Consider the following 21164-nt stretch of genomic DNA (forward strand, 5'->3'; position numbering starts at 1 on the left):
TTTCTACTCTAAATCAATAAATTTCAATCGTCTAAATCACCCCTCGGCGAATCACAAATGAGCTTACTGTGGAGACAGTGAGTTCTGTTCCTTAACACACAAAAACAATACCCCCCCCCCCAAAAAAAAAAAAAAAAAAAACCCAAAAAGACCCAACAAAACAACAAAAAACAACCCCCCCCCCCCTAAAAAAAACTCCCAGAACTGTAAATGACAAATAAGATTATGCCTAGTCTCCGGTAGAATTTTTAATTTGGACTGCAACTATTCCCTAAAAAGTGATTGAAAACCGAATGGATTGAGTAATGACATATCATATCCAATTTCCCATTTATATTGTTGTTTCTAATCTTAATTTTAGGCAATGTTTGTTTGTTTGTTTTTAAGGGTTTTACGCGCTTGCAACACATTAAGGTCATATCAGTGCCAGTAAAAAGGGAGAAAATGGGATAGTTTGTTTGTTTCTAATGGTTTTGCGGCGCTTGCAACACATTAAGGTCATATCAGCGCCAGTAAAAAGGAAGAAAATGGGATAGTAAAAAGTTCTAGAATTACAATTAAAGCACAAAAGAAAAGGTGAGACAAAGGGGAATTGGTTCAAATAGGGAACAGGTGTAGATTCCAAGAGCACACCGTCAAAGTACTTAGTTTGAGATCACCCAAAAGTCTCATCCAGACACAAGCACAGGCCCGAACTAAGAGGAACACACTCAAATGCTTACAAATCATATAATATAATATGTAAACTAAACATAATACAATGCATAACCGAGAGATGATTTACAAGGAAAAAAATATCACCTCCCAAAACAATAACTATGCATTTGACTGTTTCCCTCCCAGCCAGGACTCCGACCAGGGCCAGGAAAAAAACCAAGCAATCACATTCCAAGACAAAGACAGAAAGCATGTTGGAAAATAGATATATGGGGATAGAAGACACAGTATGTACCTCTCTGCCCGCTATGGGAGGTCAGGATCCCCACCCAGTTAAAATGGGATAGTAAAAAGTTCTAGAATTACAATTAAAACACCCAAGAAAACGTAAGACAAAGGGGAACTGAGAACAAATAGGGATCAGATGTAGATTCCAAGAGCATACCACCAATGTACTTAGTTTGAAATCACCTACAAGTCTCTTCCAGACACAAGCACAAAATCCAACAAAGAGGAACACACTCAAATGCTTACATTATACATTCAAAATAAAAATAATAATACATAACAGAGAGATGATTTACAAGGAAAAAAAATATCATCTCCCAAAACAATAACTGCATTTGACTGTTTCCCTCCCAGCTAGGATTCCGGCCAGTGCCAGGACAAAACCAAGTAATCTCATTCCAAGACAAAGACAGAAAGCATGTTGGAAAACAGATATAAGGGGATAGAAGACACAGTATGTACCTCCCTGCCCACTATGGGAGGTCAGGAACCCCACCCAGAATTTTAGGCAAAGACTGAAATCAACCAGCATACCAGCAAAATGGCTCACATGTCCTAGGCCTGATATGCTCAGGAGAGATTGTGAAATAATTGGTACCAGGTAGATACTCTCTCTAGCCTCACCTATATTGTGTGTCTTTGTGGTCTAGTAGTTTGACACTTAAGCTTCTGACATGAAGGTCCTGGGTTAATCTCACTGTAAATGGCGCAAAGTTGAGTCACTGGGAAATAAATAGTTTTGTTTTTAGAAGTTTTGCAACACTGTTTATGAGGTCATTTCAGAGCTTTTAAAAAGAAACACGATAGAGGAAAAGTTGTAGATCCGAGGTTAAAAGCATCAAGAAAAACCAAATCAAAAGGGGACTGATCCAAAGACATAAGCCATGAAGGAAACACTCAAATGTTCACAAAGTTCAATTATTATATTCAAAACTAATAACTGTAATAGTACAAACAGAGAGAACAAACCATCATCTTTATTCTTTCTTCCCCTCCACCATCTGACTTTGGAACTCCCTACCAACCACTTGTAAACAAGCCCTTTAGACTGATGACTTCAAAAAAATTGCTCCCTGCTTCACTATAACACCCCCATTACTGAAAAATCGGCCAGACAATCTTCAGCCTGAAGCTTTGGCCTTAATGCAAAAAGAAGACAAAGAAGAAGAAGTTTTTTGTTTGTTTATTGCTTTAGGTCTCTTCCAACACAATTGAGGTTATATGAGAGACCGCTGAAACAAAAAAAACAAGCAATCCAACAAAAATAGTACAAATGTAAATCAAAATCATAACTTAAAGATATCATAAGCTAAATTATAAATAACCATGAACAAACAGGCAGAAGATTTACAGAGAAAAAAAATATCCCCTGCCAAAAATACAATCACAAACCAAAGAAGCAGGATAGACTAGTAAAGAGAAGAAGAAACGACATCACTATCGGATCGTACACCCATGCGAACATCATAGGTATATGATTCAAGGGTGATGCTCCCATCCAACCACCCGCAAGAAGAAGAAGAAGAAGAAGAAGAAGAAGAAGAAGAAGAAGAAGAAGAAGAAGAAGAAGAAGAAGAAGAAGAAGAAGAAGAAGAAGAAGAAGAAGAAGAAGAAGAAGAAGAAGAAGAGGAAGAAATGATTAACGAGGAAAAAAATATCATCTCTCATTCCTAGCCAAAGATTCCTTCCAGGACAAGGAAAAAAGCGAGCAATCGCAATCCAGACACAGAGAGCGACATGGAAAATAGATAGGATACAGCAAAATACCTCTCTGCCTTCCACTACCATGAGCGGTCAGAAGACCCCACCCCTTGTGCAAAGCTCTTTACTTACCATAGCCAATTTATCTGAGGAATTATGTGTCTTTTAAAAAAAAACAAAACAAAAAAAAAAAAACAAACAAATGAAAATTGGAGCATTTATATAGCGCAATATATCCACAAGCCGTTCTCAAAGCACTTTACAAGGGGTCCCTAGCCTACAGCAACACTTAACATGTAGAAAGAGACATGGCGATATTTACAGTTATTGTGGGCAGACACTGCTGTTAACGCCATTCATTTCACACCTAGCTGAGTACAGTGACAGGATGTGAGTAAAGACCTTTTTCCAAGTACTTAGCTATGCACCGCTCAGAACGGGTCTCGAATCCTGGACCGTCCCATCCGAGGTGAGAGTCATAAAAATAACAATAGAACATATAGCTGCACAAACAAACAAACAAAAAAAAAAAAAAAATCCAACAAAATTGTAATAGTGCCTTAGAAGTGTGGTGTCTAGTCTTATAGTCAAATGTTGTTCTTGGCTTGTGATTCCTTGAAAAGTGCTTTGTCGAACACAGTAATTATTGCATACTACTATTATAAAAGCTTCCTTTTCTCGACTTTTCATTAGAACAATATAAATATAATATAATACACAATGACATTTGATGATAATTCAATCAATTTAATAATCGTGTACATCTTGCTTGTTTTTCAATATTCACAAATTCCAAAGTGTAAAATTGTTATGTATTCAATTTAAGTGACATTTGATATGAATAGCGATTAAGTCGTGTCATACCGTTGAAAAATTTACCAGACCATACTCTTACAGACATGCCAACACTTCATATTCCAAAAGTGGAATTAGAAAAAGGAATTCTAACAATGGATAATTCTGTATCGCAATGACCACCAACTTTGCCACCAAACACATTAAGACAGTATTCCGACACAGCTGGCAAAACAACATATCACATGCATAAGGGAATGGAATGGGGAAGGGGAAAAGGAGGGCAATTAATTTTTTAAAAAATTCACCTTTCTAATCTTCCCCCCCCCCTCCATTTTTCTTCTTACCATCACTATTCTATTATTTTTGAAAATCTGAATTTTAGAGACAATGCCGGAATTGTAGAGAAGGAAGAGTGGAAATAGGAATAGGAATGATTCCACCAAAAGGGGAAGGTATGCCCTTCTCTCTCAAAAACACACATGCTCTCACACACACACACACACACACACACACACACACACACACACACGCACATATACTCTCTATATTGCGCCTGCTATGACCTGCTTAATGTTTGATATTTTCTGATTGCTTACAGTGAGTATTATTCAAAGTTATTGAGTAACTTTATTAAATCAAATAAGAAAAATCGCGATCCATTTTCCTGAAAAACACACAACTACAACCTATCTTAGGGTAAATACATTTTATTTTACAGTTCAGCCTTGCTATGTTGATTTTAAACTGCATTAGGCACTTTTTTTTTAAAGACAAAAACATGTTTGCTTGTACATAAACATAACAAGTCATAAAAAATATCTTTATATTTTTAGGAACACAATCATTTTAAAAATTAGCATATATAAATAACAAATGGCACCATTCTCCCAAGAGCTGGAAAAAGACCAAAATTACCCAACAAAATATAAAAAATGAAAAATACACGCATAAAGAATGCAAGTGTCTCACTCAACCCAAGGTTAAGAAGGAAACATTTCATGAATAATGTCTGTTTTAAATTCAAAGCAACCAATTTTTCACATTCAAGATGCCAAGCTAAAACAACACATGCCAAAACATTAATCCTTATTTATGTTCAACCATAATCTTTATCATGAAACCAACGGGAAAAAATTGTAACCCATCACCTCAAAACGCTGTTATGCCAGAGGGATTGAGATGGTCATATTTGAATCAATAGCCAATACTGAAACTTAGGCCAAGATTATCTGTTTTATTGGATAGAATTAATAGTTTCTTTTATTGTGGAAAAAAAAAACCCATTCATATTTTCTGTTTGCTCTAACATCATACAATTTTGAAGTGGTTGGTCAGAATTAGAGTTCAGAGAATTTTTAAGGAGTAAGTAAGATAAATAATTGGAAAGAAGAAAACAGAAAAATGGAGGGAAGCCAATTTCCATCAATACTGATGAATAGTAAATATGAGAATGTTGTTTTTAAGGGTTTTACAGCATTTTCAACACATTAAGGTCATATCAGCGCCAGTAAAAAGGAAGAAAATGGGAAAGTAAAAAGTTCTAGAATTACAATTAAAGCACCCAAGAAAAGGTAAAACAAAGGGGAATTGGTTCGAATAGGGAACAGATGTAGATTCCAAGAGCACACTATCAAAGTACTTAGTTTGAGATCAACCAAAAGTCTCATCCAGACACGAGCACAGGTCCCCACTAAGAGGAATACACTCAAATGTTTACAAGTCATATAATATAATATGTAAACAAAACATAACAGAGAGATGATTTACAAGGAAAAAAAAATCATCTCCCAAATTTATACATTTGACTGTTTCCCTCTCAGCCAGGGTATCCGGTCAGAGCCAGGACAAAACCAAATAATCTCATTCCAAGACATGGACAAAGCAAGTTGGAAAACACATTATAGCGGGATAGAAGACACAGTCTCCCACTATGGGAGGTCAGAAACCCCACTCAGTAAATATGAGAATACACAGTGGCCAACTTTTCAAAGAGCTTATATTATATGGGAAACCCTAACACACAATATCTCTTTCGTTTTTTATTTCTTTCTGATATATTTAGAGGGTATGTAGAAAGAACAAAATGAGCATTTATTTATTTATTTAGAAAAAGAATGGATAAGCAATCGTCATAATATTAATATACCACATTAATTACATTATTTTTGTTATGTCACCTCATAGAACATATTTATGCTAATTAACATTTAAAAAAATAATTCTGTATTCTCATCTTTTCAATGTTGTTGACAATAAGATAGTGATTTTCTTTTTTTAAATGACATATAATGCATGCCATGTATATTGTGCGCCTAGAGCTATATTGTATGGGACAGGCGCTATATAAATAAATTTTCATTATTATTATTATTATCATTATTATTATTATTATCATAATTATTATTATATTAATAATAATATTGCCATGACTCGAAACAGCAGGATGTTTGGACTATTATATGATATACATAGGTTTTAAAGATTTTTCTGTTCTTTGTTTTAATTTGCTGGGTAAAAAAATCATAATCCTGGAACAAACAAGGGTCAGTTCCATACATCTAATCAGTCCAAATTTTTTTTCTTTTTCTCTTAAAAATTTGTCTCCAGATTGCCAAACTGTGACAGCCCTGATTTTATCATGACAGTTGGCCGCTATGAGAATACAATTTTGACAATTCAAAGATATAAATATAAAAAAGTAACATACCAGCCAAAAATTATTTCAGTCAAAGCATTCTGTCAAAATATTCAAAGAACATAAATAAAAACATGTAAAATATATTCCAAGTAATGTGTAAGAATAGTTTTTATTTGTTTGGGATAATATTAATAATTAATTTTGATTAAAATTAAAAAATAAAATAAAAAAGCTCTACAAATACAAATAATTCAGATTTAAATGCAATGTAGTTAATTAACTCACTCAATCCTAGAGATTTTTTCTAATTTTCAAAATTGGAAAAAATGCAATTTAAAATGAGCATGTACATAGATAGTTTCATTCAACTATCATTAACATGTGAAAACTAAAAAACATTAGCTCTGATACTACGCTTATAATTTGTCCCATAAGAATGTAATAAATAGGCATGGGGTAAAAGTAACCCGGTTAATCTACGGATATAGTCGGTGTTAGGGTTGAGTGAGTAAAACAATCACTTTAAAAAAAAACAAACCAAACAGCCTAACAAATCCCTCAGGCATGCCGTTTTTCAGACCAATCTCTAAACACAAATTCTTCATATTATATCTAAACACAAAAGGATTCTTTTGAAACTTTTTTAAATAGGTGACTAAAATATTAGTATTAGTGCTAAAAAAAAAAAAAAACACCAGAAAGTGCAAAGGGCAATTTTTGCCCCGTGGTAATCTGTCATTGCCAACATGCGATTCAACAGATTAGTCTGATTATGGCCCATCGTGCCAATCCTGTATTGTGTCAGAATGAACAAAAGTTTAAGAAAATTGAGTTGTGTAAAGTCAATATGACTAGAATTACTATAGCGATTGCTTGCTACCCACTTTCCACAAATCTAACGGCGGGAACAAGGTCCTTTTCTCATTTTAGTCCGTCGGTATGGAACACCATTCCACAGAGCATCCGAGAATCCAAATCATTGTCTGTTTTCAAGAAATCCTTGAAAACATTCTTTTTTGATGTCAGGTACTTTAAATATTGTTTTGTGTTGTAATTTAAAGCACCAAGAGCCTCATTGTGGAGGATACCATGCACTTCATAAGACTAAAAAGGTGTATTATGTATTATTATTATTAATTAGGAAATTTAAGATTCTCGAACGAAGAGTGAGACACAAAACCTACTATCCTCAATGTAGTCCTTCAGAATCATGAAGTCCATGGAGTCAAAGTTTATCCCGGATCTTTATAGTGCGAAACGGACTATAGCAATTGCTTGCTACCCCTTGGATAGAATGCTAGTCTATCACATAGTACTTTCCACCAGATCTAATTGACCCAGCTACCCAATCACAGGAGAGTCATAACTCAAGAGTTTGCCTGGGACCTATCTCATTCACTTTGCATTGAAGCGAGTGCTCTACCAACTGAACTACCAGGAAAACTAACTTTCTTCAATGAAAGGGCACAATTAAAATTTAATTTTAAGCATTTTTTTTTTCTCACTCTTTCTTTCATTTATGTCTGCGTATATTATGTATATGCTATAACCAAATAAAAAACTGCCCTCATGGACAATAAAGATATTATTATTATTAGGTTCACCCTTACATAATAAAATTTTGGGACGATTAGACATATTTTCGGATGTGTTGTTGTTCTTGTTGTTGCTGTTGTTGTCATTTCTAATACAGAGTCCTTAGAGCTTACGTTCATAGGTCCAATGTCATGTAGTAGTATGTAGATGCTTTTTGTTTTTTTAAATTGTTCTGTTGATCTTTGGATCCACTCCGACACAATACTGGATGGAGTATAGAGTTCACACATTAATTAACATATCACAGGAATCCTTCAGTAGTCCCACCAAGAAACGATTGGATATCGGGTGGGAGAGTATTGGTCTACGCTGATTTCTTGGGTTTGCCTTGTGGTTTCGGCAGGGTGTTCATGTACTTACAAATGATGGACAACATCACTTCATCAGCACCACCACCAATAGATACCAGACGCATGTCTCTGTTGAGTAAAAAAAGAAACAATTAAAACAATTAATGTTATGAACATTATATATATAATATATAATATATAAATATTATATATATATATAAATATAATAATATATAATATACATATTTACTAAAAAAATGTTCTTTTTGATCATCTGTGCAAATATTGAAATATAAGGAAAAGACCCCCCCCCCCCCCCCCAATAAAAAAAAGAATACCCAAATAAAAATAAACTAAAAGAGAAAAAAAAACAACTCATAAAAAATAAAAACCCCTAAAAAACAAAACGCAAAATAACTAAACAAAAAAAAAGATTCCCTCCCAAACACCCCCTCCCCACACTTAGAACTTAAAACAAAGAAAAATAAAAAAAAAAAAAAAAAATTAGACATGACCCCAAGCCAAAACTTTCCTGACCTGTAAAGACGACTGACCATCATCTCATTGGTGTAACCCATACCACCCCAGAATTGCAGACATTTGTCAATAGACTCTCTCAGCAGACGTCCACACTTCAATTTACACATGGAGGCTTGTTTGGTCACGTCATGACCTCTCACGTACAAGGCTGGAATAAAAATAGAATTCACCATTTACAACAAGACTGAATTTATCTTAAATTTGACCGGCTGGTTCCTATGTGCGGCTATGTGGTCTTGTGGTATGACTGTTCTGCGCGACACATACTTGATTCCTTGGAGAAGGCTCTTTACCCACATTCTCTCATCATACTCAGGTGTAAAATGAGTACCTGGCCGTTAACAGCGCTGTCTCTGTTGGAAAAAATGTTTAGTGGATATTGTGTTATATATTAAAGCTCAATATCTTATTGGTTCGAGCCACGTCCTAGGCAATTCGAAGTCATGACAGCAGACAAGTAAAAAATTACATTTTATAATTTGTTGTGCTGATAGTTGGGTTGGCATGCCCTACAACTAAGACTAAGATTACCATAGGGACAGATGGACCAAAAACATTTCTGGTCATTGGTCTGAATGTGATGGCAACCTTTAGGATCTGTTACCAGATAAGATTGAGATAACCCAGACCTCAGATGCAGTGCAGAGCCACACAGTGAGCAATAAAAACTAAGTTTCTTCTTCCTAAAGTAAAAAAAAAAAGTGAGATACTAACAGTGGGGATCAAAGCTGTGGCTGCTGGCTGGAAATGTAGTGGTTTATCCACTCAACTGTATCGACTCCTATTTCAGTCCTCAGAAAAAAAAAGCACAAAACTTGTGCATATGTATTACAGTACAGCTGCTGGGGCCAAAGATCATATTTCTAAGCACAGCAAGTGCTTAAGAGGGAAGGGGGGGGGGGGGGGCAGAAAAAAGTTTCAAATTTCATATTTTTTGCCAGAAATCCAGTTACCCTTATATATTATGAGCCGACATAATACCACTTTGAGACAGTGGGTCATATTTGATAAAGAATTAGTCAAAAAAACAAATGTGCCTGTGGAAATGTGTCACTGATGGATAACATGAGATTTTAAAATATTACTACAACTAATAAAATCCAACGCTAATCTTTTGTCTCTTACAACCTAATTAAAAATTCAATAGACAGATATATATGTGTTCTCATAATGAATGACTGTACCTTGGTAACATATAATCTTGCATCTTTTCATAATATAGTGAGCTGGGAAGATAATAAACATAAACATGATATGAAAACCGATTGGGTAAGAGTCATGATTCTTACCCACAGTGCGGTAGAGAGCCGACTTGAGCATCTCAAGTTCGGTGGCCACCTCAGCCAAACTGTAGTGGACGTATTGCTGGTCCAACACACTGGCACCGAAGATCTTCCTCTGTCTAGCATAGTCAATGGTTTCCTGTAGAATAATTTCGAGTGGTCGAATGGCTGGGGAATGGAGAGGATATTGTAAAACATTTAAAAACTGAGCATTTTATAAGCTGAGAGTAGTAATTATCCAGAGACATAAGGCCCATGGAGCCGTTTAACCCAATTTCTATAGCCTGTAACTGACAATAGAAATTGCTAGCTACCCTTTGCATAGGACATTAGTCTATCACAAAGTAATTTCCACCAGATCTAACAACCAGCTATCCAATCACTGCCGGGTGGAATTAGATGTTAGAATATAATCTAGACTTCATCCAGGGTCGATCTTTGCATGTGAAGCAAATGCTCTACCACCTGCGCTAAAGGCAGCCCCAAAGATAAGAGAAAGATTGAGAGATTGGTCACTTTGTTTATGAGGCGAGAGCTATCAAGATGACACCAAAAAACCCCCCATAAATTGAACAAAAATGAAAATATGACATTAAAAGTGAACAAAATAGTCAACATCCGACTGTTTCACGATCCAACTTTATCTTCAGGAAACACACCCTAAACAATGATGGTCCTTAAAAAGTATTGAACAAAAATAATATATTATAACAATAACATCCACTAAAATGAGGAAGACAATAAACACAAAATGTTTTGTAAAATTGTAGCATCACAAACTCTTGTTCAGTAAACAACAACAATAACAACAAAAACAGAAAAATAGATAAATGTAAACGATACATAGAATCCAAGAAGGAAAAAGAGGAGAAAAAGAAGATGGAGAACGTCATCATCTTTCTTCCTTTCATTTTACAGTCCAAGTCCAAGCTTCTTGGATCGTTCTACTTACCAGGACTTTAAGAGCTATGAGGCTCCAATGCTACGAGATTGTTGCGATAATGTCATGATATTGTAGGTTGTTTTTGTCTATTGTTTTTTTTTGTTCTTTTCTTTTTTTTCCCCACTAAATAATAATTTTAATAATATTAATTGCATTTCATATCATTCAGCTATCCTAATTAATACCAAAGATAAAATTAAGATAAGTAAATGAGAAAATCTTATATGAATCTTGGCCAAGGGTTAAGACTGAGTTGGAGTTGTGAAAGAAAAAAAACCTACCTAAGGCAGCAGCGAAGATTCTTTCTTCCTGGAATTGAATCATCTGGTATGTAAATCCTAGACCTTCTTTTCCAATGATATTTTTAGCAGGGACTCTTACATCTTCAAAGAAGATCTGGGCGGTATCGGATGAATGCATGCCAAGCTTATCAATACTCCTGGCTATATGAACTCCTGAAATCAAATAGGGGAGGATCTTGAATAACAGCTGATCTGCCAACTCTCCTTACCTTATTGATAACAATGTGAAATTGAATGTAAGCTTCAATTTAATATACGAAAACAGATAAAATGTATGTTTTGGGTTTCCCCTTTATCAACAAAACAGGATGAATGAAACATTACAGATGAATGAGATAATCTGGTAGTGGCGCTGTTAAGATGAATTAACAAAAACATTGATGGGCAGGAAATAGTATGCTCCTTTGTAAGGAAGCACAGATTAAAATAGAACAATAGGTATTTATAAAAAGGTGTGCAATTAATTAAGTCAAAAGAGGGGAGGCGGGGAGGAACTGTTTATGCATAGGAAACTCCTGATATTTATTCTCATATCAATTTCCCAATCTTTAAGTTATTTTTCTAAATTTTAATTTTAGCATGTTTTATGGGAGGTCAGGAACCCCACCCAGCCGGAACAGAAAGATTGGTTGATTTTATCCCCTATCAATGGAACACTCTTAGGTAAAGAACAAAACTTTGGGACCAACAAGTGGTGGTGTTGACTTTAGTCAGAAGGTGTTGGCTTTATGCCGATTCCATTGTCGTTGCTAAAATTGAATTTGTGGTAAAAATGATGAAACTTGGGTTAAGTTTATATAAATATTTCTTGAGGAAAATGTGAAAACCTGAAATTTCTAATTATTGTTGCTGAAGAAGTAATATTTAATAATAATAATAATAATAATGATGATAATAATAATAATAATAATAATAATAATGATGATAATAAGAACAACAACAACAACAACAATAATAATAATAACAATAATAATAATAATAATAATAATAATAATAATAATAATAATAATAATAATAATAATAATAATAATAATAATTTATGATAATTTTAACTTCAGATTTCCTTTTTGGCATCAGCTTCACAGAAGTATAATACGAGGTGGAGAGTCACATATCAAAATAGAATGGAATCATTTGTGAAAATAAAAGAATGTTTTCTTATTAAACATGAGTTGGGAAAATTGGTTCGCCTGATTATGAATGCATCATGAACAAGATAGGAAATCCAGTCTTGCCATATGTCCTTTGTATGAATTATTTCAGTATTGAAATCTTCAGTGTCTGATACTAGTCAGTGAACCATATTAGTGAACCAATGCCTCAAAACAGTTTTACAATGGGATGATTTTGAAGCTGAAAATCAAACTTCTATTGAGAAATATGAGAATTGATAAAGTTCAAATACATTTCATTAGACTGTAATAAATGTGAGAAAAAGCTAAGCATTTCCTATTTCTCTTCATTTTTGCATTAAATTCATTTTTAGAACCTGGTTCAAACTGACATAATACAGGTTTGACGCAATGAGTCACATTTGTGTAGTAAGCTGAACGATCACAAATCAAAAAAACCCAAAAAACCCCAAGTAAGCTAACAAAATATCAAAACTTCTGAATTTTTATAAAATTCACGTGCAAGGACTGAAAAAAGGATGATGTGATCTAAATGTGTGGTAGTGACATCCCCCAAAATGCACATTGTACGATGATGCAATGCTACAGAGGTAGAGTTTAAAATTTTTTTTACACATCCAAGAGCATTATAAATGGAAAGGAATAGATCAAAAGGAAGTCACGGCTCAGCCTATCTTTATCGTCACCCTTATAATCAACAATAACATCGTCATCATTGTCACAGTCGTTATCATCATAATTGCCATTATCACCATCAATAACATCGTCATCATTGTCCAGTCGTTATCATCATAATCACCATTATCATTCTCAACAACACCATCATCCTGCTTCACAAATCAAATCAATTAAATCAAAGTGTGTTGAATCCATTATACACCATATCATCATCTTTACCAGGTGAATCCATCGGTAAACAGATAAGTGACTTGTTTTGGTGAGGTTTCCCTTCACTGGTGTTTGCCAAGAGACACATCCAGTCAGCCTGTGTCCCGTTGGTCGTCCACATCTTCCCTCCATTAATGATCAAGTCATCTCCGTCTCTTGTGGTTCGAGTCTGGATGCCTTAAATTATAAAATAGGAAAGAAGATTAAATTTAACTATTCAAATGTTTTTCTTGCAGTATTGTAGAATGGTAGAAATTAGTTGTGGTTGTACTTATATTTGTAGTAGTAGTAGTAGTAGTAGTAGTAGTAGTAGTAGTAGTAGTAGTAGTAGTAGTAGTAGTAGTAGTAGTAGTAGTGCAATGGTAACAATGATAGTAGTAGAGGTAGCAGGAGTAATAATCGGGAAATTATTGTCGCAGAAGAAATACTATTATTCAATAATAATAATAATAATAATAATAATAATAATAACAATAATAATAATAATAATAATAATAACAATAATAATAATAATAATAATAATAATAATAATAATAATAATAATAATAATAATAATAATAACAATAACAATAATAATAACAATAATAATAATAATAATAATAATGATAATAATAATAATAATAATAATAATAATAATAATAATAATAATAATAACAATAATAATAATAATAATAATTAATAATAATAATAATAACAATAACAATAATAATAATAATAATAATAATAATAATAATAATAATAATAATAATAATAATAATAATAATAATAACAATAATAATAACAATAATAATAACAATAATAATAATAATAATATAATAATAATAATAATAATAATAAATAAAAATAATAATGAATAATAGTAAATAATGATAATAATAATAATAATAATAATAATAATAATAATAATAATAATATAATAATAAATAATAATAATAATAATAATAATAATAATAATAATGATAATGATAATAATAATAATAATGATACATATTGGACACAACAATCGAATCCACTTTACAAATAAACAGTTCCCAGTGTTTGTCGAGAATTCAGTGTGACTGATTTACTGAATAACTTACTAGCAACATCAGAGCCTGATCCGACTTCACTGACCCCAAGACAGGCAACTTTGTCTCCCGATATAGATGGAGCAAGGAACTCTCTTTTTAGGTAGTCACTGCCAAATCTAGGACGAGGGTTACAAAATAATGGTTATGATGAAGATGATGATGATGACGTGGATGACAATAGTGATATTGATGATGACGAAAGCTGTAAATGACAAATAAGATTATGACTAGTATTCAAAGGAATCTTTATTTTGAACCGTAACTATTTCCTAAAGACTTTTTGAAAACTTTATTAATTAAAGTATTGAGTAAAGACAAGTATCCAATTATCACGATCACATTTTTGTTGTTGTCTTAATAGGCTTCAACAGTCATGACGTCACTTCCCTCGTAATGACGCAGAGTAGCTTAGTAACAGGTTCTAAACTATCGGAAGAATGGCGGATGCCCATATGAAACACATCTGCAATGAGCATAAAAGTGCATCCACAGGAGAAAAACATTATAAATCTGATCATGTTTTGACTTTTAAACATTCTGATCACAAAACCAATCTGCTCGTTGCTGCTCGGAGGTGAAATCAGACTATTGACTCCAATTATAGGCAAAGACTGATATAACCAGGCATCAGCTGCAGTGCAGCACTGCAAAGTGAATTAACTAGCGGTTTATTTTCTTTTTTCAGGAAAAAGTGAGTTGCCAAAAACAGGACTGGAACAAGGTTTCTAAGGTAGTAAGCAAGAATGCCTAATCAAAATCAGCCATCTAGTTCCTAGATTGAGATCATAAGTATAAATGTACAGATCTTCCAGACATACTTAGCTAGAGCAGGCGTGGCCATATCTGTCTGTACCCCAATAGCCATAGGAATTCCTCCACATCTAATAGTGCCAAGCTCCTCAGCCACGGCAACGCTGTAGGAATAGTCCAAACCGAGACCTCCATATTCTGGTTTTGAATAAAAAAACAAAAGAAGTTTAAAATGTGGTAATAATATTAATAATCATAATTAAATGTGTAATATATATATATATATATATATATATATATATATATATATATATATATATATATATATATATATATATATATATATATATATATATATATATATATATATATATATATATTATATATATATTATATATATATATATATATATATATATATATATATATATATATATATATAATATATATATATATATATATATATATAGACAAAACAAACAATAATTGACCTACCTTCTCAAACTGTATAGGTGTGGGGTGAACCAGATGTCTAAAATGATTTTAAAACCAAAAAGACCAGAAATGTGATAATTTAGTCTTTGACAATTTTCATATATTATATCTAAAGAAAAAATGAGGATCACTACATGAATTGGAAAAAAAAAATCCCATTAAAATCAAATGATACACAACTCTTATAAAAATCAGTGCTAATGTAAAACTGGGGAACCACTGGTTGAAACCAAAGAACAAAAATTAGACAAAGAATCCCGAATTTCTGATACCCCACAAAATTAAGCAACAAAACAATGTACGAAAAGTGCAACGAAAGACCCCTATTTATACAAATCCTAAAGGCAAGATGGAAACTTTTGGACATATACTCAGACAAGATGAACATGTACCTGTTAATAAGGACATAAATACTTTTCCCCCCCGTTTGGACACAAGTAATATAAAGGCATACCACCCAATTCAATTCACACTGCCCTCAATAGAGACCTAAAACGCCACCAAAAACCATGAACTAAAATCAAAGGAAGACCTTCTGACATTAGCATCTACAGGAAAAGACCATGAACTGTGGAAGGAATTGACACAAACGATTAGAGAGGCAGTCGAAGTGTCCCGATTGGATGATTGGGAACCAAAAGTCCCTAAGTTAAATTAAGTCATATCCATAACATTAAAGACAAAATAAAGACTTTTACCCAACTTCTACATTTTGAGCCTATAAGTCCTCTAAAATAATAGCGTTTTGAGAAGGTAGGTGACAGATATCGTAAAGTCTTTCTATACGGGTCAATCTTATCTTGATGTAAGAATTCCATTTTAAAAAAAATTCTTTTAAGACTAATCACAAATCTTTTCAGACTTTTCTCCAATTCTAAAAATATTTGTTTATCAAAAAAGATATTTAAAAAAATGGAGTTAAGATCTATAATCTGTTGTGGACATGAGCTGAGAAAATAAGTTGGTCTCATGCTGGTACACTTGTGGGTAGAAGTAAGAAGATAAAATGGATATATACTATTCTACAGTTGGTCTGATGCTGGTACACTTGTGGGTAAATGTAAGAAGATATAATGGATATACTATTCTACTGTTGGTCTGATGCTGATACACTTGTGGGTAGAAGATGCATGAATGGATATACTATTCTACGATACAGTATTTGCTGGATTCTAGCACGAGCTCTGGAGAAGCCAAAAAGGGTCCTACAATCGGTGTATGCCAAACTTCGATGTTCATGAGAGGTAACAAATTATTATATAGAGGTAACAAATTATTATATAGAGGCAACAAATTGTTATATAGAGGTAACATATTGTTATATAGACGTAACAAATTATTATATACAGGTAACAAATTATTATATAGAGGTAACAAATTATTATATAGAAGAGAAAATTTGGTCACCCAGCTCCACCATGCCGTATTGCCGAACGTCCTGGAATTCGGTTTGCTAGAAACTAGCCAATACTATATTATTATGAAATGGGTGACATCAACTTCATTCATTTTACAGAATTTAAGTGTCAAATATTGGTCACTACCTGTAGGCTTAGTAACTCCTAAAAAGCCATTGTCTCCAAGCGTCTTGAACACTTTATGTGCAGGAAATATCTTCTGCTTCTCCCATTCCTCCACATGAGGGTTGATTTCTGTGTCTATAATCTAGAAAAAAAATTATTATGATGATGAACATGAAAATGATAACAATAACAAGCTGATAAAATATCCAGAATCAAAATGTGAACCTCTTTGCTTTTGAAGAATGGTCATACATAAGAAGCAAACAACCCGAATTCTTTCTTTCTCCTCTATTATTAACAAAATTAATTAAAATTAATTCTCTAACCCTTTTCATTTGTTACAATACAATAGTAGCTAGATATTATTACTAAATTACCCTCCTTTCCCTCTTTTAAAACTTCAGAAACACTGCTTACAATTTACTTACAATAAACTTCATCAAAAACAAGTTGCCCATTATTACCTTTTACTCATTATGAATATGATTGAGATAGATAGAGAGAGAGAGAGAGAGAGAGAGAGAGAGAGAGAGAGAGAGAGAGAGAGAGAGAGAGAGAGAGAGAGAGAGAGAGAGAGAGAGAGAGAGAGAGAGATTTCATACACATTGACTGATTGGATTATATAATATCGAGGTAGAAGGAACGTGTCTTATAATCAAAATAAGAAAACCCACTTTCCGTAGCGAATTTTTCAGTTGTTGGTGGTCAGGGCCATAGATGATGTCAACAAATTCGTCTTCTGCTACACTCTCGCTTGATGCTGGCCTCCCTTTTTGGGACGAAAGCGAAAGGCAAGTAGAAAAGCTTTGGTTTAAAGTCTTCACGGAAGGCCGGAGTAATCTTTGAATAACAGACATTGTGTAAATTTATTCATATATTACACGCAGTCGCATAGGAATCAATCAGATAGGAGAGTGATAACAAAGTACAAAGTTAAATAATTAAATAACCAATGAATAGTGAACAACAGATAACAAACAGTCTGTAGCTGTGGGGTGAACTTTGTTCCGTCGTGAAGTGAATCAGTAGCGTTTGTCGAGTGACAAACTGTTGACTTCGCTAATTTTACTTAAATTACTTCACTCCACTCATAATCTGATACCTGACCCTGACGTATGTCTTTTGGGTCGCGCTCCTCCCCGCACCCCCTCTCTCTCTCTCTCTCTATCTCTCTCTCTCTCTCTCTCTCTCATAACACATCGCCCGCCACCTTTTCATATTCTTTGAACTTGACTGACACCGACATCGTTTCAGATAGGACGAAGTTGACGCCACTCAGGTCTTTGTTATTATTTTTTGCTATCCAAGTAATTTTCACTAAACTGCACTAACCTGACTTAAGCGTTAAAGGCGTCATGTCACGTCCTACATGTTTAGAGTTGCTGTTGGCCAGGGACCACTTGTAAAGCGCTTTGAACACGTTTAGTGGATATTGCGCTATGTAAAAGCTCAATTTGATTTTTAAAGGTTACACATAGTTTTTTTTGTGTGTTGGTCCGTTATATTTCAATGGCAATGTTGTGAGTTTCTTAGCCAAGCGCGTGGAATTGAATTTGGAACTGATGGCAAAGTGAAAAAAAAAATAAGCAGAGAGGTGTCTATTTTATGTGAAGCGGCGATAGAGTGTGTGAGTGGCTGTGTGTAAATGCGAGTGTGTTGTATTGCATACACATACACACAGTGCATAAGTAACTGTCAATATCACAGTAAGTTATCAATGGTCGAAAACACCGGGCGCAATTAAAAAGAAAAGACGTTTTTAATTAATTCATTTTTTAAACGTTGGCCGGGTAAAATTAGTTCGCGGTAAAAATTAGTTCGAAGAAAGAATGAAATGACAACAAAGAATAATAAGGAAAAAAATCGGGACATTCGAATGAGTTCAAGGAAGCTGTGCTGGAGTCATACTTTCACACATAAAGTAAAAGTCTATTGCTGGAGTTTACTTATTATTATTATATTTGTAATGTATGGGAAATAACTGTGTAATTGTTATGGTACTTGTAATAACGACAGAGTCATGTCCCATGTCTTGAGGAGGGAACGCCATTCTTACGTAGGTAACTAACTTCCTTTTGTTGTTGTTGTTGTTGTTGACGAGCCCATAACAATTTGGGCTATCAGACCTGCAAATATGTACACGTCGGTCCACGACTATCAAATAATTAATTAAATGAAGAAACAAATCAATAAATAAATCCAAAAAGACTTGCCTTACTTGACAACCAGGAAACACTGGAAAAGTTTTAAGCAAGTTACTTGATACTTTAAATAAATAAAATGAATAATATAACCTACATATAACCTATATAACCTAATACAACAGCGATGTATTCGTATACAAAGGGATCAATGAAGTTTATCAGCAAGTTGAGTTCATCAATAGCAGTTTGTTGTTGCAGTTGTAGTGATGCTAGGAAATTATTGAACGTTCGTAGCCAGTGGTTCCATCGTTTTGAAGCATTGGGGTCGTTAGGGCCAGCGTTAAACCTCTCACGTCGAAGGAATCGTTCCATGGCGGAAATCTTGAAATGTTGAATAACCTGAAGTGAGTGTAGGAGAGTCTGTCTTTAGTTTAAACCTAAGTCTAGGTTTATTCAACATTCAAAAGAGGTACGACGAGAAACATGATGATCTGTAACACAAGCAGAAAAGCAAACAGTTGCGAAAAAAGATAAAGCAGACATACGATATCAAAGCGTTGAAAATAACAACAAAGCGAAGCGCACTAACAAAGCTACATCACAACATGGATATCATCCAAAGATGTATGGAACAGGATGAACGTGAGTTCTGGAAAGAGGATCATTGATATTCTTGCAGGTGGTGAAGATACTGGGCATTTAGGAGAATGCCATACCATTTTTTCTGCATCATCTGGAAGGTAGAGACTATCATTCTGGGGTCAATGCAGAGGTGTTTGAAGACTGGATAAAGAACCGTTTGCTGCCTTTCCTCGAAGCACTCAGCCGTATTGCATTTGACAACGCCACAATTCTGTGGTCCATGATCACCTCAATGCTCCAACTTCGGCAACTATAAAACTGATAATATTTCATGGCTCCAATCAGACAGCACTACATATTCTGACTATTTATCAAAGGCTCAAATATACTCAAAAAGAAACAAACCAGAAACAGTTTTCAAAGCAGACTGTCTAATCAATGAGTTTTGACACGAGGTTGCGCGACCTCCCCCATATCACTGTAAGCGCAATCCAATCGAGCTCATTTGGACCCAAGTAAAGGGAAAGATGAGAGGTGGAACACCAAATTTACTTTCATCGACGAGCAATAAATGATATAACAAGGGAAGACTGGGAAAAGGCATGCTCCAAACTTAGCAAACTGGAGGAAAAATATATTTCATTGGATAGAGTGATGCCATGAAATAATTCCATTTCTCCCTTTCCTCATCCTCGCCATTAGAATGTGATGATTAATGTATTCAGTATGTCTTTGTTGTTGGTGGCGTTGTTGTTGTATTTGTTTTTTATTACTGAACACATGTACATATTTATGAGGAAAAAAATGTATCACAAATTGATGAATTTCTACTTTTGACCAGTTTACATTGAATTTATGTAATCCTCTCTGGCAAAATACAAGCTATTTCTATAAATTTTGTAATCAAAAAGATGTAGGTACGTTATATTCACTTTCATTTGGATCCATCAGTAATGTGTATTGATAGTTATATAATATAAATGTCTGATACTTAACGATTGCCATTCGTTCCTTCATAATCAGATTACCGAATGTATATCTTTAAGTTTCAATTAACTGAACTTTCCATTTTAACGAATACCTTCAAAATGGATAAGCAGAAATGTCATAATTTTGATACTGTAAATCATCTGCGAGTTACGATCCTTACCAGTTATCGATTCTAATGTAACTGTTATAAGCGAAATCCTTTCCTATTGTTTTACAATTAATGTATTGATTCTGAGGTTCATACAAGCTTTTGCAACTGTGCATTGAGGGGCAGCTGAGAAAAAGAAGAAAAAGAAGAAAAACACGCGCCACTTATTAAAAATCTGACTATAGGTTGTAAGAGACAAAAGATTAGCACAGGATTTTATTAGTTTGTAATATTTTAAAATCTCATGTTATCTGCCAATGACACATTTCCACAGGCACTTTTGTTTGGTTTGCTTTTTTTTTTACTAATTAATTCTTTATCAAATATGACCAACCACCTCAAATTGGTATTATGTCGGCTCATAATATATAAGGGTAACTGGATTTCTGGCTAAAAATATGAAATT

General features: G+C 33.8%; 1 protein-coding gene across 1 annotated transcript; it reads right to left on the bottom strand.

Moving 5' to 3' along the window:
* Window positions 1-6755: 6755 nt before the first annotated feature.
* On the bottom strand, window positions 6756-17913 carry LOC144958406 (putative acyl-CoA dehydrogenase 6). The gene is made up of 9 exons (XM_078890412.1): window positions 17569-17913; window positions 16916-17036; window positions 14946-15075; window positions 14137-14243; window positions 13067-13234; window positions 11016-11189; window positions 9798-9959; window positions 8506-8656; window positions 6756-8097 (listed from the first exon to the last, which is right to left on the bottom strand). Exons 1-9 carry the CDS (start codon window positions 17749-17751, stop codon window positions 7983-7985), a joined length of 1311 nt encoding a protein of 436 aa, XP_078746538.1. The 5' UTR covers window positions 17752-17913; the 3' UTR covers window positions 6756-7982.
* Between the last annotated feature and the right edge of the window lie 3251 nt (window positions 17914-21164).

Source organism: Berghia stephanieae, chromosome 12 (genome assembly GCF_034508935.2).
Source record: "Berghia stephanieae isolate SIO BIC M18660-M18661 chromosome 12, UCSD_Bste_1.3, whole genome shotgun sequence".
Lineage (NCBI taxonomy): Eukaryota > Metazoa > Mollusca > Gastropoda > Nudibranchia > Aeolidiidae > Berghia > Berghia stephanieae.

Excerpts from the sequence above, each read along its gene's own strand:
- LOC144958406 (XM_078890412.1), bottom strand. The coding sequence starts at position 17,751 with ATGTCTGTTATTCAAAGATTACTCCGGCCTTCCGTGAAGACTTTAAAC. Across the intron at positions 13,235-14,136 it reads ATCAGGCTCTGATGTTGCTA|GCATCCAGACTCGAACCACA; the intron begins GTAAGTTATTCA and ends TTATAATTTAAG. Across the intron at positions 8,657-9,797 it reads GGCTCTCTACCGCACTGTGG|CCTTGTACGTGAGAGGTCAT; the intron begins GTAAGAATCATG and ends TTTTTATTCCAG.